The 26,141-nt window shown below is 42.0% G+C and overlaps 1 protein-coding gene across 1 annotated transcript; it reads left to right on the top strand.

Annotated features, from left to right (window-relative positions):
* Positions 1-1,374: 1,374 nt before the first annotated feature.
* LOC109895999 (leucyl-cystinyl aminopeptidase) lies at positions 1,375-26,141 on the top strand. Its single transcript, XM_020490164.2, has 22 exons — positions 1,375-1,693; positions 9,109-9,203; positions 9,324-9,517; positions 9,663-9,774; positions 13,181-13,438; positions 13,839-14,029; positions 14,211-14,349; positions 14,538-14,672; positions 14,822-14,942; positions 15,260-15,411; positions 15,559-15,672; positions 15,761-15,898; positions 16,030-16,161; positions 16,452-16,606; positions 16,757-16,845; positions 18,904-19,087; positions 19,492-19,648; positions 19,761-19,945; positions 20,095-20,256; positions 20,695-20,835; positions 22,416-22,497; positions 22,604-26,141. Exons 1-22 carry the CDS (start codon positions 1,672-1,674, stop codon positions 22,733-22,735), a joined length of 3,090 nt encoding a protein of 1,029 aa, XP_020345753.1. The 5' UTR covers positions 1,375-1,671; the 3' UTR covers positions 22,736-26,141.

The following is a 26,141-nucleotide window of genomic DNA, read 5'->3' as shown; positions in this document are numbered from 1 at the left end:
CTAGTTCTGTCACACCTGGACCACTGTTCAGTCGTGTGGTCAGGTGCAGAACAGGGCAGCACGGCTGGCCCTTGGATGTACACATAGCACAAACATTAATTATATGCATGTCAATCTCTCCTGGCTCAAAGTGGAGGAGAGATTGACTTCATCACTACTTGTATTTACGAGAGATATTGATATGTTTAAAGTACCGAGCTGTCTGTTTAAATGACTACCACACAGCTCAGACACCCATGCATACCCCACAAGACATACCACCAGAGGTCTCTTCACAGTCCCCAAGTCCAGAACAGACTATGGGAGGCACACAGTACTACATAGAGTCATGACTACTACAGGTAACTACAGGTAACTGATGCAGTAGAATCAGATTTAAAAAACAGATTAAAAAACACCTGGAACAGCGGGGACTGTGAAGCAATGCAAACATAGGCACATTGTATAACTGCATACATTTTGCTGGACCCCAGAAAGAGTAGCTGCTGCCATGGGGATCCATAACAAAATACAAATACATTGCCCACAAAATGAGGTGGAAACTGAGCTGCACTTCCTACCCTCCTACCAAATGTATGACCATAATAGAGACAAATATTTCCCTCAGATTACACAAGCCCACAAAGAATTAGAAAACAAATCAAATGTTGATAAACTCCCATTTCGTTTGGGTGAAATACGACAGTGTGCCATTTTTAGCAGCAAGATTTGTGACCTGTTGCCACAAGAAAAGGGCAACAACTGTAGAACAGACACCATTGTAAATATAACCCATATTTATGTTTATTTTAGTTTCCCTTTTGTACTTTAACTATTTGCACATCGTTACAACACTGTATATAGACTTAATATGACATTTGAAATGTCTTTATTTGTTTGTAACTTTTCTGAGTGTAATGTTTACTGTATTTTTTTTACATTTAGTTTTTACTTTTGTTTCACTTGCTTTGGCAATGTTAACATATGTTTCCCATGCCAATAAAGCCCCTTATATTGAAATTGAGAAAGATAGAGAGTATGGATAAACTGACAAGATACATGTCTCTCTGCCCAAACAACAGGAGTTGTCCACAAAGCAGCATATTATTGTAATATTTATTGAATATTCAATGAGGGTTGTTGACGTCAATCGCATGTATTCAATGGAGAGAGATCCGATATAGTGTTTTTGCTCAAAATTGTCAGTACACTCGTACGAATTTAAGCATTACGAAACTTATATTCGATCAACTAAACCTCACGTATGAAATAAGCCACAATGTTTTGTTTTTGACTAAAGTCGACACTCTCATTCGTCTCTATACAAAAACTCCCTTGCTTGGTGGGCAAAACAACGCCACCTGCTGGAGGGAGACAGATTTTCCGCTGAGTTGGGCCTCTCTTCCCTACAGTCATTGCCGGGCGGAGACGAAGGAAGGAAGCAGTAATTTAAATGCATGGCGAATAGTTTGGTGACAGAATGTCGTTTGGATGGTTGATCATATTTAATTAATTTGATCGCACACGCTAATAACTTCACCAACCGTGTTTGTGGCAGCTAGCTATTGTGTCATAAGTAGCTACCAGCCAAGTTAGCCCACAGACTGCAGCAACACAGTGGACTGATCGGGTCTGATAGCTCAGCCAGCCAGCCAGAAGTGAGGACAGCTCGGCTCTTTCAGATATCTTGTCATGGAGGACCCATTTGACAGTGGTAAGGAATAATGATGACGCTTCCTAGCTGCTCCCCATAATTTCCAGCCAGCCACAATTTCTGTAGTAACGTTAGTTAGTTGGCTAACTAGCATTTTAGCTAGCGGACGGATACCTACATAACGTTCCAAGTCAACAAGTGTCAGGCTGTTGACAGCCAGGCAGCAGTTTTGGGTCAACTAATCAGCATTCATACACTTGTAATGATGGGTACGTTAGCTGATAGAAACATGACTAGCTACGCCTGGCCTTGGAGTATAGCTAAATTAAAATAGCCAGTGTATCTCTGACAGAGTTTGCCTGAGTAGACTGTGATCTGTAGCTTTAATTCTCAGTGTGACATTCACTTGGGGACACATTCCCCAGTCCGGTTGAGCCAAGAGTTAACTTTTGACTCTTTTCAGCCGAGGGCCTATATATTTAATCCATTAAAGCAGTGTTACTCACAATTTTTTTGTAAGTGGGCTGCACACATCTTTCATTTGTTGTACTTCTATTTCCAATATTAACAATGATCAATTCAGAGCAAATTCAGAGAAATTGAGCACATGTAAATATAAACATACACACACACCAAATAGGCTACATCACATGTATAAGACCCATAAGTTGGATGAGTGAAAATGTCCCTTCTGCTCCTTGACTGAATTCATTCTAAATGTATAGTCTGTTGTTGCTGTCCTTGCGAGGCAAACCAGGTATGCATTGGCCAATCTGTTTTTATGTTTTTATTTCACAATGTTCATTGTTGAAAATGTTGTTTCACATGAATAAGTGCTGACAAAAATTGTCACCCTTTGCACACACTGCTTCAGACGTGGATACTATGAGTCTGACACAAGGCCCCAGAAACATCTGATCTTAGTTCACCTTGTAATGTGTCATTGGCCTCCACTATCTCACTCTCTAGTCCAGCACGGTCAGGACAGAGGGCTGTAATGACTGGGGTCAGAGATGACACTATCTCACTCTCTAGTCCAGCACGGTCAGGACAGAGGGCTGTAATGACTGGGGTCAGAGATGACACTATCTCACTCTCTAGTCCAGCACGGTCAGGACAGAGGGCTGTAATGACTGGGGTCAGAGATGACACTATCTCACTCTCTAGTCCAGCACGGTCAGGACAGAGGGCTGTAATGACTGGGGTCAGAGATGACACTATCTCACTCTCTAGTCCAGCACGGTCAGGACAGAGGGCTGTGATGACTGGGGCCAGCAATGACACTGGCACATGAAAGAGGTTCTTAATAACGTTATCTTTGAATCTAGACTCAAACTCAAACTCTTCCAACACATGCACAAATGCATCATAGCTAAAATGTTGCAGTATGTCTGGGTCGGATGTGGTGACTGCTCTGAGTAATGGGAAATTAAGAAATAGTCTTGTCAGGTATGAACTGTGTGGTGATTTTATTTTGAAATGCACCACACGCAGCATTTTGCATAGAGTTTTAGCTTTCCCTTAGAGTTGGGGATTCATTGTTCAGGTGAAGTCAGTTCAAAAAGCCAGCTTTAATATCCACTGTGGATCATCCAGCTCAGGCTCCTCTGGCATTGCTTGCAACAAATTCACGGATTTGAGGAAAAATCTTTCCAAAACTCTGCCACCAGACAGCCATATCACCGCATTATAAAATATCATGTCGCTGTATTCTGTCTGGGTTTCCTCCAGCAACTGGCAGAATTGCCGGTGATTCAGTGCCCTCGCAGTAATAATGTTCACCACGCGCACGACTTGCTGCATCAAATTCTGTACGTCACGATACGTCACACTTTGAGTTTAGCCACAAGTGCTTCCTGATAAATGATTCAATGAAACGGGAATATCCTCTCTCTTGCAGAGTTGCAGTCCCTTAATTTGCTTTAAAATAGCTTCCCTGTTTGTGAAATCAGCATACAATATTTAGGCTGAGGCCAAAAAAACATTATTTTACATTGTCGTGTCTGTGAAGGCCGCCTTGTTTCTTGCGAGTATCCTAGAAATCTCATGTGTTGCCTCTGTCGTTTTTCTCTGCAACAGCGTTAGATCTGTTTATTTGTTTTTGTCCTTTGAGTAGCGCTTGTTGTTTCGGCGGTTGCTTTGTGGCAGATATTTTTTGTCATGGTGTGACTGGAAATGTCGCTATAAATCTGCTCGTTTAAAACAATTGACTGCCTTCTGGCAAATAAGACAAAGTGAGCTAGTCCCACCATGCAGCACAACACAAAATCTTCTGTCCATTTCTCTTGGAACTTTCTGTGTTCTTGAATCGACCGTATCCTTCTTTTAGCCACCGGAGCCACATTAGCTAGCTGCGTTTCCCCCCGTTATCTTCCTGATTTTCTGGTGGTTGTTTTATCATAGCTGTCACGTTGTTCTCCAGCTCTTCCCCCTCATTTTCATTGTCAATAGATTTACGTTTATTTTTTTTACAATGATCCATGTCGACCAGACTGCAAAATTAGCTAGTAGTAAACTGATATGTGTCAGTCGCCGTAGCTGAGCAGTTGCGTTCCATTTCGGCCTTTCTGTTAAACAGCTGCGCTATAATGCCATCTATTTGCTGTCCAGGGAACAATAGATATATTCAATGAAGTGAATCAGTCCTGCATTAAATAGTACCCGTCAACAGTGAAGAGGTGATACCGGCAAACTGGCCTTCTAGGCAGAGTTCCTCTGTCCAGTGTCTGTTCTTTTGCCCATCTTAATCTTTTATTTTTATTGGACAGTCTGAGATATGGCTTTTTCTTTGCAACTCTGCCTAGAAGGCCAGCATTCCGGAGTTGCCTCTTCACTAATGAGGCTGGTGTTTTGCGGGTACTATTTAATGAATGCTGCCAGTTGAGGACTTGTGAGGCATCTGTTTCTCAAACTAGACACTCTAATCTACTTGTCCTCTTGCTCAGTTGTGCACCGGGGCCTCCCACTCCTCTTTCTATTCTGGTTAGAGCCAGTTTGCGCTGTTCTGTGAAGGGAGGTTGCTGATAATGGGCCTATATTCCATAAAGAAATCAGCTGTTTCCAGCTACAATAGTAATTTACAACATTAACAATGTCTACATTGTATTTCTTATCAATTTGATGTTATTTTAATGGACAAAAAATTCGCTTTTCTTTCAAAAACAAGGACATCTCTAAGTGACCCCAAACTTTTGAACGGTAGTGTACATTTCAGCCTACTAATACTTAATTATTTTGTATATTTTTTAAATAGGCCCTATTATATTTCTAAATTCTAATCAAATTCGCTAGCCTATAATGCTAACTTTGTAGGCTGCATATGCTGTACCAGCATCGCATGTTCTCTCCCAGCTTCATGGTCTGAATGACGTGCGTAATTCCAGTTTGTATAATACAATACAGTAACGTAATACAGTCCAGACCAAAAAAGATTAGCCTCCTGGAACTTGTTTAATTTATTTACCCAATGGGCTATGTTTATGTCTATGGGCTTTTATGTTTTTCTGTTGTGTGTAATGTGTGGTATCCTATATATCATAGGTGATATATGAATGATGGCACAATCATTCGGGCTTGGGCTCATAAAATGTATTTAATGTAGGGGTCATAAAATGTCTTTAATGAATGGCTCAGGTAGCATCAGACTTTAATTTTCATGCTGATCAAAGCTCTAATGAAATTCAGACATATTTATATGCTTTAGAATGACACTAACGATTTTGGCCGAAAATACAGTTTTATCCCGGGTGAAAGGGGATTTATTCTCGGGATGCATGGAACATTTGTAAAATACCAGGAAAATATTAAACCCTACTACTCAGGAAAGTGAGGAAACACAACTCAGATTGGTTTAGCCCACTGGGTTATATGCCAAGGTAAAGCCTGTCTTGAGTTTATTTCTAATGTGATGCAAGCTGGATGTTTTTTTCTTCCAGTCGTCATCAGAGGACCGTTGTATGTGTGCATGTATTAGCCAGCATTCTAAAATATATTTTACTCTTGTGGATTTCTATTCCTTTGCTACTACTGCTATCACTCACTGATAACAACAAAATGCAAATAATTCCAGTAGTTTGGTCTTTCTGGTTCCTCTCCTGTGTGTAGGTGAAAATAGCATTTTTGGGCAGGCGATCTTAATCTTTGTCCCAAAAATACTTCTGACTCGCCTCATGGGCAAGTGCCTTTCTCAGACCTTAATGTCTATCCCTGTGAAATGTAATAGACATTTGGTGTTAGTTGTAGGTGGAGATGTTACATGTATCTCCTGTAAATAACAACAATCATTGATCAAATGAGTCAGAATTGGATATGTAGTCCACAATTTTCTGCTACTCAAAGATGCTATCTCCTCTTGTTTTGGTTACTCAGGCCAGCCTAGGCCAAGCAGTGTGTAGTGTTATTGACAGTCTGTGACTGCTTTAGCTTAGTGCATTTGTTTATCTGTTCTAAAAGCACATCGAGCTGTTGGAGACACGCCGAGCCCTGTTCAACACACGCACTAGCAACTGCAAGTGACACACCCGAGAAGGCAGGCTCGTTATGTCACAGTTGAGTTTATCCTACCCAACTCAATCATATTTTATTTTCCTCTTAATTCAGTCAACTGGTTACTTGTTCAGGCCTGTACATTTGATTGGGCTCCTTATCCCATCTCTGTGGTGTGTCATGACATTGGCCTGGGGGTAGGTTTATGACAGTCATAAATAACTCTTTCCCCCTTTTTTCATCTCTACCCTACTGATGTTACATTTGCAAAACCCTTGGTTAACAGAGAGATTCTGGGAACATCAGAAGGTGGGGGGAAATTAACTATATTCTGGTAATCCGACCAATTCAACAAATGCAGTGGTACTTAATGAATATGATGTCAGTTCGGTTGTCATCTGAGACATTCTCATCAATGAAAAGATGACATAAACTCTACAGTGGAAAGTCTACACATCAGAGTTATCGGATTCACATGGAATTGTTGTTCAATTTAAATGTTTGAATATGAAATTATTCGTGATGGGATGAAATGTGATTTTAGCTTCTAAAATGTGAGATTTGGGTTTTCATAAGGTAGGGCTCTGCTCAACCCTGTGAAGGGACATGGGCTATAAAAAATTCAAACACGCCCTCCTCTCTCTTCCTATATAAAGCCTTGACGACAATATAACCTCTTGTTCCGAGGATGTGAGGACGACGGTCCGATGTCAGAATGGTTCAGATAATAACTACAGAACGAAGCCAACATCATCGTGAGCTTTGGTTGCGAATGGTATGAACTTTGAACTCTTATTCACCACAGAAGTGATACCTCCTAGCCGTTGAGTTAGCAACAGCCGCTGCAAACGAGGGTTAGGAAGGAACAGACAGAGTATCCCGTCTATCACACAACGACGTTACTACAACGTATTCAATTTACTCGGTTGGGCAACACGGCCTTCCATCTACCACCAACCTACCGAAGCGCAGCTCAGTGTAAATATTTATTGCATTTTCCTTTTCCAAATGGGCGGTAATTTAGAATGCATAAGATACTGTATTTACGATAGCACAGCTTCGCCCTTTGTTCCTCAGTCTTCCCGCTCTTTCACTCAAACCCAGCCCTTTTCTTTTGTGTAACCAGCTGTCATATCTGTTCCGCCCGCTAGGGACATTTTCCTTTATGACGTAATTTGTAATCAAGTTATGATTTAAATATGTGTATGTGTAATTCTGTGTGATTAGTTAGGTATTTAGTAAATAAATAATTAAACCCAATTTTGTATTGTTGATTCAACTTGTTAGCCAGGGTTCGTGCAGATAACCAAGAATTTACAACTTTCAGATGAGACTGAATTAAGATGACGATTAATATTGACTGCTATTAATGTAAAATATTACTAGGTCTTTAAGAGTTTATTCGGAAGATAAAAGCTCTATAAATATTATTTTGTGGTGCCCGGACTCTCTAGTTAATTACATTTACATGATTAGCTCAATCAGGTAATATTAATTACAGAGAAATTATTTTATAGAATAGCATGTCATATCACTTAATCTGGCATAGCCAAAGACACGACAGGTGTGTATGTGTGTGCGTGTGTGCTTAACCTGATAAGGACCAGAAGGTTCTTTCTGTCGGCTCAGTAGCACTGACTGTACTCTCCTGCTCTAGCTCTGTGCTGTCTTCTTTATGGCTCAACAGCTTTATTACAGCAAATAAAGGACTTCTGTCTTTTCGGATTAGAACACAGACACACACACTACTAGTCAATAGACACAGCTGTCTTTCTCTGTGGGGGCTTTTTCATTAAAGCTTATAATTGACTATTTGAAAAATATTCCAAGTATGTTATTTCATTAGCCTAGCCTGCCACAATTCAGAATGCACAAGGCCTTTGTGAAAAGCCTAACTGATGGGGGGAATCCTGTCCTGGACATTGAGTGCACTAGTAGGCCTATGTATGGAGCTGAAATGTCCAGAGGTTATGCCTTGTTCAGCTGACAGACAGTCAGGTTGTTTTCACTCAAACACAGCTTCACCTACTTGGCCTTATATACCCTGCACTGGCCTCAAACTTCAGGTCTGCGTGGCTCTAGTTAAGTGGTGTAAGCTATAGGACAAACATATGTCTGTGTATGTTTGGTGAAAACAGGAAAAGTGTGGTGAGCTGCTGCTGACACTTTCCATTTCACTGCTGCTTCCGTTACAGCCCTTGCTGTTTCAGTTTGAGGTGCCGTCATTTTGGTCTGAATAACAGATACCACATTTATAGAACACCTCATTTGACACTATAATACTAGTTGTTCTAACATGGCATTAGGTCTGTCGGGTTGGTGTGAGTCAGAAAATCTAAGGTTGTTATGGTTCTTCTTTTGATCTGGGTATTATTTACATAGGCCTGATATTCAGCTCCATATTATTAGGAGCAAGACTGTCTGCAGTGCTGCAGACCAGTTGACCTCTGAATCAGAATTATGTCTGCTGCAGGAAGAGATAGGGGAAACTGATGGCTTCATTCTCTTGTTAACTTAGTGTAGGCAGCTCGGCCCTACCAACACGCACGCTTTCCCACAATGGAAAACACAATGGAATATACACGGTACACCCACTATTCACACACACGCTGGGACTTCAGAATACTTGCTCTTCACTTAGCCTACACGGTACACCCACTATTCACACACACGCTGGGACTTCAGAATACTTGCTCTTCACTTAGCCTACACGGTACACCCACTATTCACACACACGCTGGGATTTCAGAATACTTGCTCTTCACTTAGCCTACACGGTACACCCACTATTCACACACACGCTGGGACTTCAGAATACTTGCTTATATACTTGCTTAATACTTATACAGTTTGACAACTGTTGTTATTATTGAATTAGAGAGTTGAGCGTTTGTCTGTAGAGACACAGGGGATAATCAATAGAAATGGAGCCACACACACATTTTATTGAACGTGTGTGTGTGTATTAACCTTTTTGTTTGTGTAACCAGAGCGAGCATCCCTGCCCAGGAACATGATAGAGAACACTATGTTTGAGGAGGAACCTGATGTGGTGGACCTGGCTAAAGACTCTACAGCCTTCCCGGTAATTACATACTATACAGCACTGACATTAACCCATCCACCCATCAGTTGTATCGTCTCTTCTAACTGTTTGACTTTTTCCAGATTTTCACATTGTCCCCCCTCTTCCACCTCCCTCCAGGCGTTGGAACCAGATGAGGTGGTGTACGAGCCCCGTAGCTCCCGTCTGCTGGTGCGAGGTCTGGGAGAGAACGACCTGGACGATGAGGAGGAGGACTATGAGTCGTCAGCCCGCCTACTCGGCATGTCCTTCATGAACAGAAGCTCCACCCACAATTCTAGCTCCTCCCCTTACAACAGACAGGCTCCACCCAGGTCCTTTTTACTTTTCAAACCCAATCAAACTTTATTTAAAGTGAATTTAAACATCCCAGTACACTTCACAGTAAATTAAAAACAAACATAAACAGTAATATTATATTTATAGATTTGTAAATACTGTTTTTTGTTTTTTGGCCAGGTTATGTTCCTGCCCCTCGGCTCGAATGCTGGTGGTGGGCGTGTTCATCTTGGTACTGGTCGCATCCATGGCGATGGCTCTCTACTTCCTGCCTGGCTGTACCTTCACTAAGGTAGGGGTGTGTGTGTTGGAGTGTCGGGGGTTTGTCGGGGGTTATGTGAAAAGTGTGTGGCTCCTGCATTGGCCTCCACAGGTACGGGAAGTGGTACCAGTGCCAAAAGGGCAAGATGGTATGTGTATACAGTTGAAGTTGGAAGTTTACATACACCTTAGCCAAATACATTTAGCCAAATACATTTTCACAACTCCTGACATTTAATCCTAGTAAAAATACCCTGTCTTGGGTCAGTTAGGATCACCACTTTATTTTAAGAATGTGAAATGTCAGAATAATAGTAGAGAGAATTATTTATTTCAGCTTTTATTTCTTTCATCACATTCCCAGTGGGTCATAAGTTTACATACACTGAATTATTATTTTGTAGTATTGCCTTTAAATTGTTTAACTTGAGTCAAACGTTTCGTGTAGCCTTCCACAAGCTTCCCACAATAAGTTGGATGAATTTTGGCCCATTCCACCTGACAGAGCTGCTGTAAATGAGTCAGGTTTGTAGGCCTCCTTGCTCGCTCACGCTTTTTCAGGTCTGCCCACACATTTTCTATAGGATTGAGGTCAGGGCTTTGTGATGGCCACTCAAATACCTTGACTTTGTTGTCCTTAAGCCATTTTGCCACAACTTTGGAAGTATGTTTGTGGTTAATGTCCATTTGGAAGACCCATTTGCGACCAAGCTTTAACTTCCTGACTGATGTCTTGATGTTGTTTCAATATATCCACATACTTTTCCTGCCTCATGCTGCCATCTATTTTGTGACGTGCACCAGTCCTTCCTGCAGCAAAGCACCCCCACAACATGATGCTGCCACCCCCGTGCTTCACGGTTGGGATGGTGTTTTTCAGCTTGCAAGCCTCCCCCTTTTTCCTCCAAACATAACGATGGTCATTATGGCCAAACAGTTATATTTTTGTTTCATCAGACCAGAGGACATTTCTCCAAAAAGTATGATCTTTGTCCCCATGTGCAGTTGCAAACCGTCTGTCTTTTTATGGCGGTTTTGAAGCTGTGGCTTCTTCCTTGCTGAGCGGCCTTTCAGGTTATGTCGATATAGGACTCGTTTTACTGTGGATATAGATGCTTTTGTACTTGTTTCCTCCAGCATCATCTGCTGTTCTGGGATCGATTTGCACTTTCCCACCAAAGTACGTTCATCTCTAGGAGACGGAACGCGTCCCCTTCCTGAGCGGTATGATGGCTGGTGATACCATGGTGTTTATACTTGCGTACTATTGTTTGTACAGATGAACGTGGAACCTTCAGGCATTTGGAAATTGCTCCCAAGGATGAACCAGACTTGGGTAGGTCTCCAATTTTTTTTCTGAGGTTTTGGCTGATTTCTTTTGATTTTCCCATGATGTCAAGCAAAGAGGCACTGAGTTTGAAGGTAGGCCTTGAAATACATCCACAGGTACACCTCCAATTGACTCAAATGATGTCAATTAGCCTATCAGAAGCTTCTAAAGCCATGACGTTATTTTCTGGAATTTTCCAAGCTGTTTAAATGCACAGTGAATTTAGTGTATGTAAACTTCTGACCCACTGGAATTGTGATTAAGTGAAATAATCTGTCTGTCAACAATTGTTGGAAAAATGACTTGTGTCATGCACAAAGTAGATGTCCTCACCGACATGCCAAAACTATAGTTTGTTAACAAGAAATGTGTGGAGTGGTTGAAAAACGAGTTTTAATGACTCCATCCTAAGTGTATTTAAACTTCAGACTTCAACTGTATACACGGTGCCTTCAGAAAGTATTCATACATCTGGACTTATTCCACATTTTGTTGTGTTACAGCCTGAATTTAAAATGCATTAAATTGCCTCGTACCTCTGCACATTGATCTGGTACTGGTACTCCCTGTATATAGCTCCATTCTTGTGTATTTTATTTTATTCCTCTCGTGTTCGTTACTATTTTATTTAGGATTATTTTTGCATTGTTGGGGAAGGTTCGTAAGCAAGCATTTCATTGTCAAGTCTATACCAGTTGTATTCGGCGCATGTGATAAATATAATTTGATTTCAAACATGTATTTTTTTTTCTCACGCATCTCCACACATTACCCCAGAATGACAAGGGAAAACAAGTTTTTAGACATTTTAGCAAATTTATCAAAAAATGAAATACAGACATCACATTTCCCTAAGTATTTACTCCACTGAATTAATACATGTTAGAATCACCTTTGGCAGTGATTACAGCTGTGAGTCTTTCTGGGTAAGTCTCTAAGAGCTTTGCACACCTGGATTGTACATTATTTGCAAATTTTTCTCAAATTATTCAAACCCTGTTTTAGGTTATTGTCCTGCTGAAAGGAGACTGTGTCTCCCAGTGTCTGTTGGAAAGCAGACTGAACCAAGTTTTTCTTTAAGATTGTGCCTGTGCTCTATTCCGTTTATTTTTATCCCCCAAAAACTTGCTAGTACTTTCCGATGACATGCATACCCATAACAAGATGAAGCCACCAACATGCTTGAACATATGAAGAGTGGTACTCAGTGATGTGTAGGATTTGCCCCAAACATAATGCTTTGTATTCTGGACATAAAGTTCATTTCTTTGCCAAGTTTTTGCACTTTTACTTTAGTGCCTTAGGATGCATGTTTTAGAATATTTATATTCTGTTCAGGCTTCCTTCTTTTCACTCTGTAATTTAGGTTAGTATTTTAGAGTAACTACAATGTTAATGATCCATCCTATCACAGCCATTAAACACTGTACCTGTTTATAAAGTCACCATTGGTCTCATGGTGAAATCCCTGAGTGGTTTCCTTCCTCTCTGGTAACTGAGTTAGGAAGGACTCCTGTATCTGTATAGTGGCTGGGTGTATTGATACACCATCAAAGTGTAATTATTAACTTCACCATGATCAAAGGAATATTCAATGTCTGCTTCTTTTTATTTTTCCCATCTAGAAGGTGCCCTTCTTTACGAGGCATTGGAAATCCTCCCAGGTCTTTGTAGTTGAATCTGTTCTTGAAATTCACTGTTCGACTGAGGGACCTTACAGATAAGTGTATGTGTGGGGTACAGAGTTGAGGTAGTCATTCAAAAACCATGTTAAACACAATTATTTCACACAGAGTGAGTCCATGCATCTTGATACGGTATGTGACTTGTTAAGCACGTTTACTCCTGAACTTATTTAGACTTGCCATAACGAAGGGGCTGAATACTTACTGACTCAAAACATTTCAGCTCTAATTTGGAATTAATTTGTAAAAAAAAATTTAAAACATAATTCCACTTTGACATTCTGGGGTATTGTGTGTGTGTGTGTGTGTAGTGCAGTGACACACATTGTCAATTGAATCAATTTAAAATGCAGGCTGTAACACAACAAATACTTTCTGAAGTAACTGTGTATATTCACTGTGTTGATCCTCTTTCTCCCCAGGCTGGCTGTGGTAAGGCTAACTCCTCCATTCCTATGGAGCCATCCTATCCTAACAGCACCAATGGGGAGCTGTTTCCCTGGAATGAGCTCCGACTCCCAGCCAGTGTACGGCCTGTGAACTATGACCTCTCCTTGACCCCTAACCTGACTTCCATGACCTTCACTGGCCGCACTGTCATCAACATGACAATACTACACGACACCAAGCGCATAGTTCTGCACAGCTCTGAACTCATTATCACCAAGGCAACCTTCCAGGTAGTCTATGATCAGCCGTGCCATTGCTATTTACTCGAAAATAATATGAAGAGAAATAAATCTTTATAGGTTTCGATTTTTAACTGTAATTATTCTGATATTAATGCACAGTGTGTAACTGTCTCACTAGCAGTGTAGAGAGAGTAAGATTTGCTTCCCCTGTGAAGATAAATTGTTTTCCCTATGGTGATGTTTTCCCTAGATGGTGATGTTTTCCCTAGATGGTGATGTTTTCCCTAGATGGTGATGTTTTCCCTAGATGGTGATGTTTTCCCTAGATGGTGATGTTTTCCCTAGATGGTGATGTTTTCCCTAGATGGTGATGTTTTCCTTGCTCAATAATGTTTTATTAGATGAAGTTTTACCTTATTAAATGCTGTTTTTACTATAACCCTTCCAGGTTGGAGAGGATAAGAGTGTTGAGGTGAAGGTGTTGGAGTATAAACCATGGCAGCAGATAGCTGTCAGCTTCCTAGAGGATCTGAAGGTAGGCCAGGTGTGTGTGTTAACGTTGGACTACGCAGCCAACCTCTCACACACCTATGACGGCTTCTACAACAGCTCCTACAACGACAAGACTGGAGCCAAGAGGTAAGCAAAATTATTTTAAAAACTATGTACTAAAGTTTGCTCTAAAAATAACATAACTCCAGGTGAATGCAGTGAGATGCATTCTGTAATAGTGTGTAAACTTGACAATGTTTGTTGACGTAGTAAACTACAACTCCAGTTTGAGCCTCTCTGTGTGTGACTCTGGCCACCCTCTCCTCAGGGTCCTAGCTGCCACCCAGTTTGAGCCCCAGGCAGCCAGGAAGGCCTTCCCCTGTTTTGACGAGCCGGCTTTTAAAGCCACTTTCCTGGTCAGGATCACAAGGGAGCCTGGATACATCACTCTGTCCAACATGCCCCAGGTACTGTGTGTGTGTGTGTGTGTGTGTGCTTGAGAGTTTGCCTGCACCAGTGTATTTTTAAGTGGTAAACCTGCATCAATACATTACAAAATCAAATACGTGATATCAAGTGATTACTGGAGACACTTGACATGAAGAATGCCAGTGATTAAATAATCTGTTAATATAACTGTTGTTGTGTTCCCCAGGCTAAGACGACTACATTACCCAGCGGCCTATTGGAGGATGAGTTTGAGCAGACTGCCGTTAATATGAGCACCTACCTGGTGGCCTTCATCGTAGCCAACTTCACCAGCATTACTAGAAACGTCTCCAATACACTGGTACGTACAGAATCCCTGCCTCACAATCTATTCACACTATTTATATGACCTGCAAAACACTGGAATGCAACTGTCTACTCTGTGCCTATCCCCCTATTTTGGGATCTATTGTATTTATTCCATGTCTATGGTGTGTGTGTGTGTTCTAGGTGTCAGTGTACTCTGTGCCAGAGAAGAAGGAACACACACACTATGCTCTGGACACAGCCTCCACGCTGCTGCACTTCTACAACACCTTCTTTCACATCGACTACCCTCTGAGGAAACTAGGTGAGAGGTGACTCAAAGACACAACACACAGACACTCAGCCTTCACACAATAAACTCATCGATTTGGGATAAAATAAAAAATAAAAATCAATTTTGGATTAAGGCTGTAATGTAACAAAATGTAGAACAAGTCAAGGGTTCTGAATACTTTCTGAATGTATTCAGAACCCTTGACTTGTATTGTAGATTCATTTGAAAATGTGTGAGAAAAGTGTAATATTTTCGATAATGAGACACAAAATATGCCTTGGTATTTACCCCTCCACCTTTCCGTCCCTCTCTCTCTACTCTTCCTTCCTTCTCTCCACCTCCTCCAGACCTGGTTGCTATCCCAGACTTTCTGGCAGGGGCGATGGAGAACTGGGGTCTGATCACCTTTAGAGAGACCAGCCTGCTGGTGGGAAACCAGTCCTCTCCTCTCGACAAACAACTCATCGCTAACGTCGTAGCCCACGAGCTCGCTCACCAGGTGTGTGTTTGTCTGATGTGTTTGTGTGTGTGTGTGTAGGCTACTATAAGGTGATGGAACATATGTGTATGTATCTCAGCAGTCTTAATGCTGTTTTGATGTTTGGTCATAAAACTGTTCTAATTCCGTTGTAATGTTGTGTGTCAGTGGTTTGGGAACCTGGTGACGATGCGTTGGTGGAATGACCTGTGGCTGAACGAAGGCTTCGCCACCTACTGGCAGTACACGTCCCTAATGACAGAGTTCCCACAGCTGGACCTAGTAAGCAGCACCAGGTCACACATGCAGGTGCTGTGTCAGTGTAGGTTTAGATAACCGTGGATTGATGATCCTTCTTCTCTGTCTCCAGGACAATGTGTTCCTGGGGGTGCGCTTTAAGGCCATGGCCAAAGATTCTTTAAACTCCTCCCACCCAGTGTCAGTGTCGTCCCAGGTGACCACACCTGAGCAGGTGTCTGAGATGTTTGACTCTGTCACCTATGAGAAGGTACAGTCTTGAGCTTTACTCACAAATGTGCTTAACATTTTATTGATTAGTAAAGCGAAGGATATTGGTGCTGTAGTCACATCAGTAATGTGTCTGTCTGTGACTGTCTGTCCATGTGTGTCTGTCTCTAGGGTGCTTCCCTCCTGCTGATGTTGAAAACCACTCTGCCAGACGGTCAGTTCAGGAAAGGAATCATAAAATACCTGGATAACTACAGAGGATCTAACACTGTTACTGAAGATCTCTGGAACAGTCTCACCCAGGTAGGTGTGGTCTGTCTGAGACACTATCTCCGTTTCCTGATTAGTTATTTTCACAGGTTCCTTATTTTGCGGCTGTAAAATCTGCCGCCATATCCTTCCTCTTTTCACAATGGTCACCCTGTCTGTGTATTAAGTGTGTGTGTCTTGTATGTTGTATTAAGTGGGGGTCTGTTGTATTAGTACTACTGATGCTGATACTCCATCTCTCTCCCATGGTGATGAGTAGTCAAATTAGTAGATTCTTTATATTTATTATTGCTGATTGTTGGTTCTGGATGCTGCATGCCCAGGTGCTTCCCCAGCAGGAGAGTGTGTCAGACATGATGAGAACATGGACGCTGCAAAACGGCTTCCCATTAGTCACCGTCAGCCGCAAGGGTGGTCACGTGACGCTCACGCAGGAACCCTTCCTGCTCTCCGCAGACAACGCCACACACACCTCTAAGTGAGACATACACGCACACACACATTCACACACTCTCACGCACACTCACGCACTCTCACGCACACGCACTCTCATGCACGCACACACTCGCTCTCACTCACACATACACACACACACATTCAGACCAACCTTTCTTTGTGTTCTCCTCAGCCTGTGGCATATCCCTGTGACGTATGTGAATGACAACTGTAGCTCTGCCCCTTCCTGCAGACAGATCTTCACGCTGAGAAATAAGACAGGTAAATAATAAGACAGGAAAATAATAAGACCGGTAAAACTCTGTACATTCAGCTCTGTAGTTGTCAGTGAGCTTGACTAACTTCATGAATTGCCTAATTCAAGCAAGCCTTTATGATTTTAATTGCTTGTGATACATATTTATACAGTGCATTCAGAAAGTATTCAGACCCCTTGACTTTTTCCACATTTTGTTTACGTTTCAGCCTCATTCTAAAATGGAATTAATTGTTTTTGTCCCCTCGTCAATCTACACACAATACACCATAATGACAAAGCAAAAACAAAATTGTTGCCAATTTATTAAACCCCCCCCGGAAATATCACATTTGCATAAGTATTCAGACCCTTTACTCAGTACTTTGTTGAAGCACCTTTGGCAGCGATCACAGCATCGAATCTTGTTCCTCATCGTCTGAGAGTCTTTAGGTGCCTCATGGCAAACTGCAAGTGGGCTGTCATGTGCCTTTTACTGAGGAGTGGCTTCCATCTGGCCACTCTACCATAAAGGCCTGATTTTTTTAAAAATTTTATTTTAATTTTTCACCTTTATTTAACCAGGTAGGCAAGTTGAGAACAAGTTCTCATTTACAATTGCGACCTGGCCAAGATGAAGCAAAGCAGTTCGACACATACAATGACACAGAGTTACACATGGAGTAAAACAAACATACAGTCAATAATACAGTATAAACAAGTCTATATACGATGTGAGCAAATGAGGTGAGAAGGGAGGTAAAGGCAAAAAAAGGCCATGGTGGCAAAGTAAATAAAATATAGCAAGTAAAACACTGGAATGGTAGTTTTGGAATGGAAGAATGTGCAAAGTAGAAATAAAAATAATGGGGTGCAAAATAAATAAATAAATACAGAAGGGAAAGAGGTAGTTGTTTGGGCTAAATTATAGGTGGGCTATGTAGAGGTGCAGTAATCTGTGAGCTGCTCTGGCAGCTGGTACTTAAAGCTAGTGAGGGAGATAAGTGTTTCCAGTTTCTGAGATTTTTGTAGTTCGTTCCAGTCATTGGCAGCAGAGAACTGGAAGGAGAGGCAGCCAAAGAAAGAATTGGTTTTGGGGGTGACCAGAGAGGTATACCTGCTGGAGCGCGTGCTACAGGTGGGTGATGCTATGGTGACCAGCGAGCTGAGATAAGGGGGGACTTTACCTAGCACGGATGGCACTGTGATAGACTACATCCAAAATTGTTGGAGTGCTGCAGAGATGGTTGACCTTCTGGAAGGTTCTCCCATCTCCACAGAGAAACCCTGGAGCTTTATCAGGTTCTTGGTCACCTCCTTGACCAAGGCCCTTCTCCCCAAATTGCTCAGTTTGGCCTAGCGGCTAACACTAGGAAGATTCTTGGTGGTTCCAAACATCTTCAATTTAAGAATGATGGAGGCCACTGTGTTCTTCGGAATCTTCAATGCTGCAGACATTTTTTGGTAACCTTTCCCAGATCTCAGATCTGTATGGACAATTCCTTCGACCTCATGGCTTGGTTTTTGTCGGAATCTTCAATGCTGCAGACATTTTTTGGTAACCTTTCCCAGATCTCAGATCTGTATGGACAATTCCTTCGACCTCATGGCTTGGTTTTTGTTCTGTGGGACCTTATATAGACAGGTGTGTGCCTTTCCAAATCATGTCCAATCAATTGAATGTACCACAGGTAGACTCCAATCAAGTTGTAGAAACATCTCAAGGATGATCAATGGAAACAGGATGCACCTGAACTCCATTTCAAGTCTCATAGCAAAGGGTCTGAATACTGATGTAAACAACGTATTTCTGTTTTTTTATTTTAATACATTTGCTAAAATGTCTTGATCCTGTTTTCACTTTCTCATTATGGGGTATTGTGTGTAGATTGCTGAGGATTTAATAAAAAATGTAATAATCCATTTTAGAATAAGGCTGTAACGTAAGAAAATGTGTAAAAAGTCAAGGGGTCTGAATACTTTCCGAAGGCACTGTATATAGTAGCCTGCTGGTTGTATGCGCTGAGGTTCTAGGTAAAAGCATGACCATGTGCCTAAGTGCATTATTATGTGTTTCCAATTAGCGACACTGAATGTGTCGGACAGTGTGAAGTGGCTGAAGTTGAACTACATGAACACGGGCTTCTATATAGTTCACTATGGAGACGAGGGCTGGGCCACTCTCATAGATGCTCTTAAGACTGATATCAACACACTCACACCCCACGACCGCGCTTCACTCATACACAACATCTTTGCCCTGTCCAGGTCAGTGTGTGTGTTTGTACTGTGGCATGGTATGCTCAATGATCATAGTAGCTGGGAGATGGATGTCTGTCTCTCAGAAAGACTCGATTCATTTTTCTTTATGTGGTCGATGCTGTAAAAAATAATATTCTCAGTCAACCTACCTGGTAAAATAAGGTTATAAATAGATTATACATAGATCTATTTTTAACCTCATTTTACCAGGTAGGATGACTGAGAACACATTATTTTAACAGCAATGACCACTTTAAAAAAAAAAGAAGTCACAATTGGAGGCCTGTCTTAATACTCTGCCTGGACTTGTACAATTGCGTGAATGTCTGCATTTTAGTTCCACAGAAAACAGACTCAAATAGACAGAATTCATTCAGATCTATTGTCTATTTTTCTCTTCCCCTCGTCAGACTGGGTCGTGTGTCCTTCCGTCAAGTTTTAAATCTGTTGGACTATACCACCAATGAGACTGAGACTGCTCCTCTGACAGAGGCCCTGTCACAGCTCAGCTCTGTCTACAGACTACTGGACAAGAGACAGGAGCAAAGACTGTTGGCCCGCATGAAGGTAAATGCACACATACACACACACACTAGATTGTCAGGTACCTTGTTTTGGAGCCTAGTCTCACCATTTGGGACACACTGACTGTGCTTTCACTTTGTAATGTGTGTTTCAGGTGTACATTTGGGGTCATTTTGGCCAGCTGATGGACAGTCAGGACTGGGGAGAGGAGGAGAGTGTGTCCAGACAGGAGCTGAGGTCAGTCCTGCTAGAGATGGCCTGTAGTCTGGGACGGCAGAACTGTACTGACCAGGCCACTGCCCTCTACGACCAGTGGACCAACTCCAACCAAACCAAACAGTAGGTACACACACCAATTGACTTTAGAGTTTATATATAAGAATATATATACTTTTGCTGGTTTAAAAAATATATATACTTTTAAAAAATCTAGTAAAGCTAGATATCTATTCTATAGTGATCTTGTGGTGCTCTGTTGTCTCCTCCAGGATCCCAGGTGATTTGCAGCAAGTGGTGTTCTCTACAGCGGCCCAGGCTGACCTCAGATGGCTTTCTCTCATGGAGGCATACAGTTCCACCACATATGACTCTGAGAAACGCAAGATACTGCAGGCCCTGGCCTCCACACAGGACCCACGAAGCATCGTATGGTAAGGGTGTACTCAAGCTGATCTTCCCCCTGAAGCTAGGACAGAAGAGTCCCTTCCCATCTTCCTGAAAACATCTGAAACCCTACCTCTTCAAGGAGTATTTTAAATACCCTCTCCCCTCTTCTCGCACCCCCTCCTCGCACCCTCTCCTCATGCCCGAGGCTTTCGTGAACTAACATTCGCACTTCACTTTTTGCTCCCTTACTAGATCTGACTTTACTGATAGCTACTTTATTGGGGAAAAAGTGCACTTACTATGACTGAGATAGGTAGGTGGGACAACCACATATCTTAGGATGAATGGACTAACTATGTCGCTCTGGATAAGAGTGTCTGCTAAATGACTAAAATGTCAAATGTGCCTAAGCTGTGCCCAGATATGTTTGTAGCGGCCTATGGTGTGTGTCTCTGCATCACTCTAAACACCTCCTCCTTCAGGATTCTGAGCACGGGGCTCGAGGGAGGGATTATCCAGACCCAGGAGCTGCCATTGGTCATCAGCACCGTGAGTGACGGCTTCGCTGGCCACTTGCTCGTCTGGGACTTTGTCAAAGAGAACTGGGACAGGATCATAGAGAAGTGAGTGCCACCTTATTCATAAGCTCAATTATACACTGAGTGTACAAAACATTAAGAACACCTGCTCGTTCCATGACAGACTGACCAGGTGAAAGCTATGATCCCTTTTTAATGTCACTTGTTAAATCCACTTCAATACGTGTTGATGAAGGGGAGGAGACCGGTTAACCTGTCTAGGATTAGCGGAACACCCCCCCCCCCCCCCCCCACCCTTCCCCCGCAACAGCCAGTGAAAGTGCAGGGTGCCAAATTCAAAATGACAATCTCTTAATTAAAATTCCTCAAGCATACAAGTATTTTACACCATTTTAAAGATAGAATTCTCGTTAATCCATATCTGATTTCAAAAAGCATTTACAGCGAAAGCACCACAAACGATTATGTTAGGTCACCACCAAGCCACAGAAAAACACAGCCATTTTTCCAGCCAAAGAAAGGAGTAGCAGAAAGAGATAAAATTCATCACTAACCTTTGATGATCTTCATCAGATGACACTCATAGGACTTCATGTTACACAATACATGTATGTTTTGTTTGGTTCATATTTATATAAAAAAATCTGAGTTTACATTGGCGCGTTACGTTCAGTAGTTCTAAAACACACGGTGATATTGCAGAGAGCCACATCAATTTACAGAAATACTCATAATAAACATTGATAAAGAAACGACTATTATACATGGAACTTTAGATAAACTTCTCCTTAATGCAATCGCTGTGTCAGATTTCAAAAAAACTTTACGGAGAAAGCAAACAATGCAATAATCTGAGTACAGCCTTTAGACAACAAAGCAGCCAAAAAGATACCCGCCATATTGGGTAGTCAACATTACTCAGAAATAGCATTTTAAATATTCACTTACCTTTGATCTTCAACACGAATGCACTCCTAGGAATCCCAGTTACACCATAAATGTTTTATTTGTTCGATAATGTCCATCAGTTATGTCCAAATATCTTCTTTTGTTCGGGCGCTTTGTAAACAAATCCAAAAGCGCATTCAGGTCGCGTCAATGAGTTGAAAAACTACAAACCTTAGATTTCCCACTTCCTGGTTGGATTTCTCTCGGGTTTTCGCCTGCCATATGAGTTCTGTTATACTCACAGACATCATTCAAACAGTTTTAGAAACTTCAGAGTGTTTTCTATCCCGTACTAATAATAATATGCATCTGGGACAGAGTATGCTCAACAGCTTCCTGTGTGTATCAAGAATGGTCCACCACACAAAGGACATCCAGCCAAGTTGACACAACTATGGGAAGCATTGGAGTCAACATTGGCCAGCATCCCTGTGGAACGCTTTCGCCACCTTGTAGAGTCCATGCCCTGATGAATGGAGGCTGTTCTGGGGGCAAAAGGGGGGGCAACTCAATATTAGGAAGGTGTTCCTAATGTTTGGTATAGTCAGTGTACATTTACATACTTACAGCATCAACCGACAGAACAATGGGCCCAAAAACAATAGTTTCCCAATCGATAGCAGTGGGCCTGTTTCAATTGGCTCTTGTGGAGAAGTGGCTAGTTTCTATTGGCTGTTGTGAAGTAATGGCCTGTTTTTGATTGGCTGTGTGTGTAGGTTCCCAGTGGGGTCCTATCCCATCCAAAGCATAATCAAGTCCACCACCTCCCAGTTCTCCACTCAGACACACCTGGAGGAGGTGAGCTTACACCTCAGAACCATGCCGACTCTATATCATATGTCTGTGTATCAGATGCCTAGTGCATGTTGGTCTTCTCTCATGTCAACTGTGTGTGTGTGTGTAGGTCCAGGGTTTCTTCTCCAGTCTGAAGGAGCGGGGGTCTCAGATGCGTAGCGTCCAGGAGTCTTTAGAGACCATCAGACTGAACCAGCTCTGGATGGACAGGAACCTCCCAACACTCAGAATATGGCTCTAACATGGCTGCTTGGCAACTGTCGCTCCCGGCAACCTGCGCCGAGGGGCATGTTGCCATGGCAACCACAGTGTTTGCACTATAGTAGGGCTTGTGTCTCAAATGACATCATATTCCCCATATAGTGGCTACTTTATTTTTTCACTATGATCAAGAGTAGTTCACTATATAGGGAACAGGGTGTCCTATGAGTTGTAGTAGCCAGCTCAGGGTTGCTCTAGAGATTGTGTATCTGACCCCGTATCAATCAGACTCTAACTCCTCTCTCTCTATGCTGTCGACCAAACCTTCACACCGCTTTCATCACAACAGCATGCCTGGACACACAACAGAGTGTCTATCTTTCAACATGCTTCACATTGTATGGAGGCAACTCACCCCTTCCACCACCCCCTAGTGCTGTAGAATCCACCTGAGAAAGGACAAGGAATACAGGAAGAGAACATGCTGTGTAATCAGCGCTGGCAACATGTCATCAGTATGTGTCACCTGTGAAACTCTCATGGCTCAGTGACTAATTGTGCTCTCTCAGGCCCTGGCCCTGACTCCAGCCTCCACATGACTGTCCTACTGTCTGGGGGAGGAGGGGGAGAATGTCTGTTGAAGGCCAGAGTAAGGCTACAGAGCTGACACACAATACAAAGGGGTTAGGTGACAGTGTACAGTAGACACGCTCAGCAGGCTACAGCCAGAACGTGTATATGTTGAAGGAAAATACCTTACTGTTTAGATCAGTGGTGTCCCCCCAAAAATGTGGGACTAAAAATGACTAAAACCAAATTGAAACTGTAAAAATGCTAATGGCGCTATATTTATAGCGTTTATTGACTGTCCAGCTCACTAATAATAACTGAAATGAAAACTAGACAGTCGGGGAGCATCGAAAATTCTCAAAATGATGGATAGAGGACTATTTTTTTTGCAGATTTTGGCACTTTTTAAATATTTGTTTTTAAAGAGCGAATGCGGCCCTTAGGGTAAAATGAGTTTGAGACACCTGGTTTAAATGCTCCCAAAGTGAAACTCTACCACATTTCTACCACTGTCGGTCTGTTAGTTAGACCTCAAGAAGTGTTTTGGTCTGTTGGTATAAACCAGGGGACAACGTTTGGTTTGGCCCGCAAGGACCACTAGGGGGCCCCCGACTGACTGACTTTTTTAGGAAGTCAGTCGGGTTCACAACTTACTGTTACGAGATACCATAGTAGAATACATAACGTGTCATTTCAAAATTTGGTAGTGCCTCAGCAGTTTTCCTCTCGTTATGTCAGTCACTGACAGTCAATCAACTAGCCCATGTCAGCTAACATCGATTGCTAGGTAAGTTAGTCTAGCCAGCTATCTAAACCTTGTATTAATCATAGCCAAATTACTGACTGGGCATCCAAGGCACATGCCCAGGGGCCCTGACCTCCAGGGGGCCCCTCGTTTCATTTGGTTATTCACTCTCACAGATATCATAGGAACATGGCATAAGCCATAGCAAACTGTGTAGAACTGCAGGGAATTAGCATTAAATGTGGCAAAATGTCTCACCATCCCATGGAAAAATGTGTACAATCACATGAAATTAGTCATGTTGAATTGCTGAAAATCTGCTTTAAAATATTGGCAATCAGAATGTGTTGTTAGGTGTCAAGTTATACGGCTACGATGTGATTCATGTTTCAAGAACCTAAAAAGCTATTTACCTTTTTTTTTAGATTTCTTTTTTTGTGCTGCAGCTCATCACTCAGAATATATTTTGGTACACCAAGCCCAAGAGTTTCAGCCCCCCTGGTGTAAACGTTGGGTGAACTAAACACCCCGGCACTTCTGTTGACGTGACTTTCATTGTTATATTTTGACAGTTAATGTCATACATTCATGTTTATCTAACAATGGTTTCAGTAACTGGCCTGCTGTCTGGCCTGCTGTCTAGCTTTATTCAGATTGTAGTATAGTTAAGACCGCTTTCCGCTTTTCCTTTGCGTACGAGGCAATCTGTCCAGAATATTTCATTCTCACAATGCTTGTGAAGATGTAATGCTACTACTATCCTTACGTTGCTTTTTGATCATGTTTTCTGTGCGTGCAGATTTTTTCTTTCGTTTTTGATGTTTGGTTTTGGTTGTATATATGGTGTGTAGTGTGAAGCTTCAGACGTATGAGTCCTGGTCAAATGCTTTTAATGGTTTTGTTTTTACTAAAGAAAAAAGTGTACTGATGAATGTGAGGTCACTTCAAGGGCTCAGGATCTTGTATGAAACACAGCTAACTGTAGATCCATATTAGGGTTGGGTGGCTGCACCATGGTTCTTTTCAATTTAAGTGGTGGTAATAATGAAATCAACAACTTCTTTAAATAATAATGTAAGTTTTTAAGGTACAGGGTTGCCTGATTGTTTCTGTATTTTCCATTTAAGGAGTTTAGTGAGTGACCTAACAGTGTTGCGTCTATAGACCTGGGTAGTGCAGTTTTAGCTGTATCTGTAGTCCAACAGTCTTCTGTCGTTGGTTAGCCTGGCTTAGTGGGCTAGGTTACGTTGTCTCACTATGTGTGAGCTCTATGGTACTCCGTTGTCTATTGTAGCCCTGTTGTTTTCGACTCTGTGTGGAAGATGATTGTATCAGCCTCCCGTCTGACTCTGGGTAGAAGATGATTGTATCAGCCTCCCGTCTGACTCTGGGTAGAAGATGATTGTATCAGCCTCCCGTCTGACTCTGGGTAGAAGTTCCCTGTCGGAACAGATCTATGATCAGTTACACAACAATTCAGACCTTAATCAAATATAAAACTGACCTTGGATCAGTGTCTAGGGCACAGTTAAATGAGGAGGACGGGCTTCTGGTAATGGCTGGACCATAATAATGGTATCAAATGTATCGAACACAGCTTCCATGTGTTTTAATGCCATTCCAATTCCTCCGTACCAAACAACATTATTTCGAGCCGTCCTCTCCTCAGCAGCCTATACTGGTCTAGAGGTAACTACCTCCTCTCTGCTGCAGCAGCATTGGCTCAGATGTTGGCAACCACTGAATGTCCTCAAGGAGCTCTTCTATTACATAACAACATGACAAATGAATATCTGAGCTTCTAATGTAGCTTCTCTTCTAATGTAAAGCCTCAGAGGTCTGTAGCTATGTCTCCTGTTTGGTACTGTCAATCTGAAGGAGGGTTTTACGTCTCACTCTGAATGTTGTGAATGTCATGTTGAAAACATTGGAACAGCTAGGTCGTATTGGCCGTTATGATATGTCTATTATGAAATCTATCTTGGGTGCAGAATTGTCAGTGTATTCCTATGCCAAGTCCACCTCGATTGTTGCTCATCATTTTAAACTGTTTTGCACTGGGGTTGAATGATGCTGAATATTGTCAGGCTCTTCATGTCATGAAAAAAAGACGAATAAAATGTTTTCTGGA

The sequence above is a fragment of the Oncorhynchus kisutch genome, linkage group LG8, assembly GCF_002021735.2.
Source record: "Oncorhynchus kisutch isolate 150728-3 linkage group LG8, Okis_V2, whole genome shotgun sequence".
Taxonomy (NCBI): domain Eukaryota; kingdom Metazoa; phylum Chordata; class Actinopteri; order Salmoniformes; family Salmonidae; genus Oncorhynchus; species Oncorhynchus kisutch.
Note: the sequence above shows the minus strand (reverse complement) of the source record. Positions and strands in the feature narration are given on the sequence as shown.

What these genes read in the sequence shown, in the direction of transcription:
- LOC109895999 (XM_020490164.2), top strand. Translation starts at nt 1,672, where the DNA reads ATGGAGGACCCATTTGACAGTG. An exon ending in AACAGACAGGCTCCACCCAG is followed by an intron (nt 9,518 to 9,662) that starts GTCCTTTTTACT and finishes TTTTTTGGCCAG; the next exon opens with GTTATGTTCCTGCCCCTCGG. An exon ending in GACAAGACTGGAGCCAAGAG is followed by an intron (nt 14,030 to 14,210) that starts GTAAGCAAAATT and finishes CCCTCTCCTCAG; the next exon opens with GGTCCTAGCTGCCACCCAGT.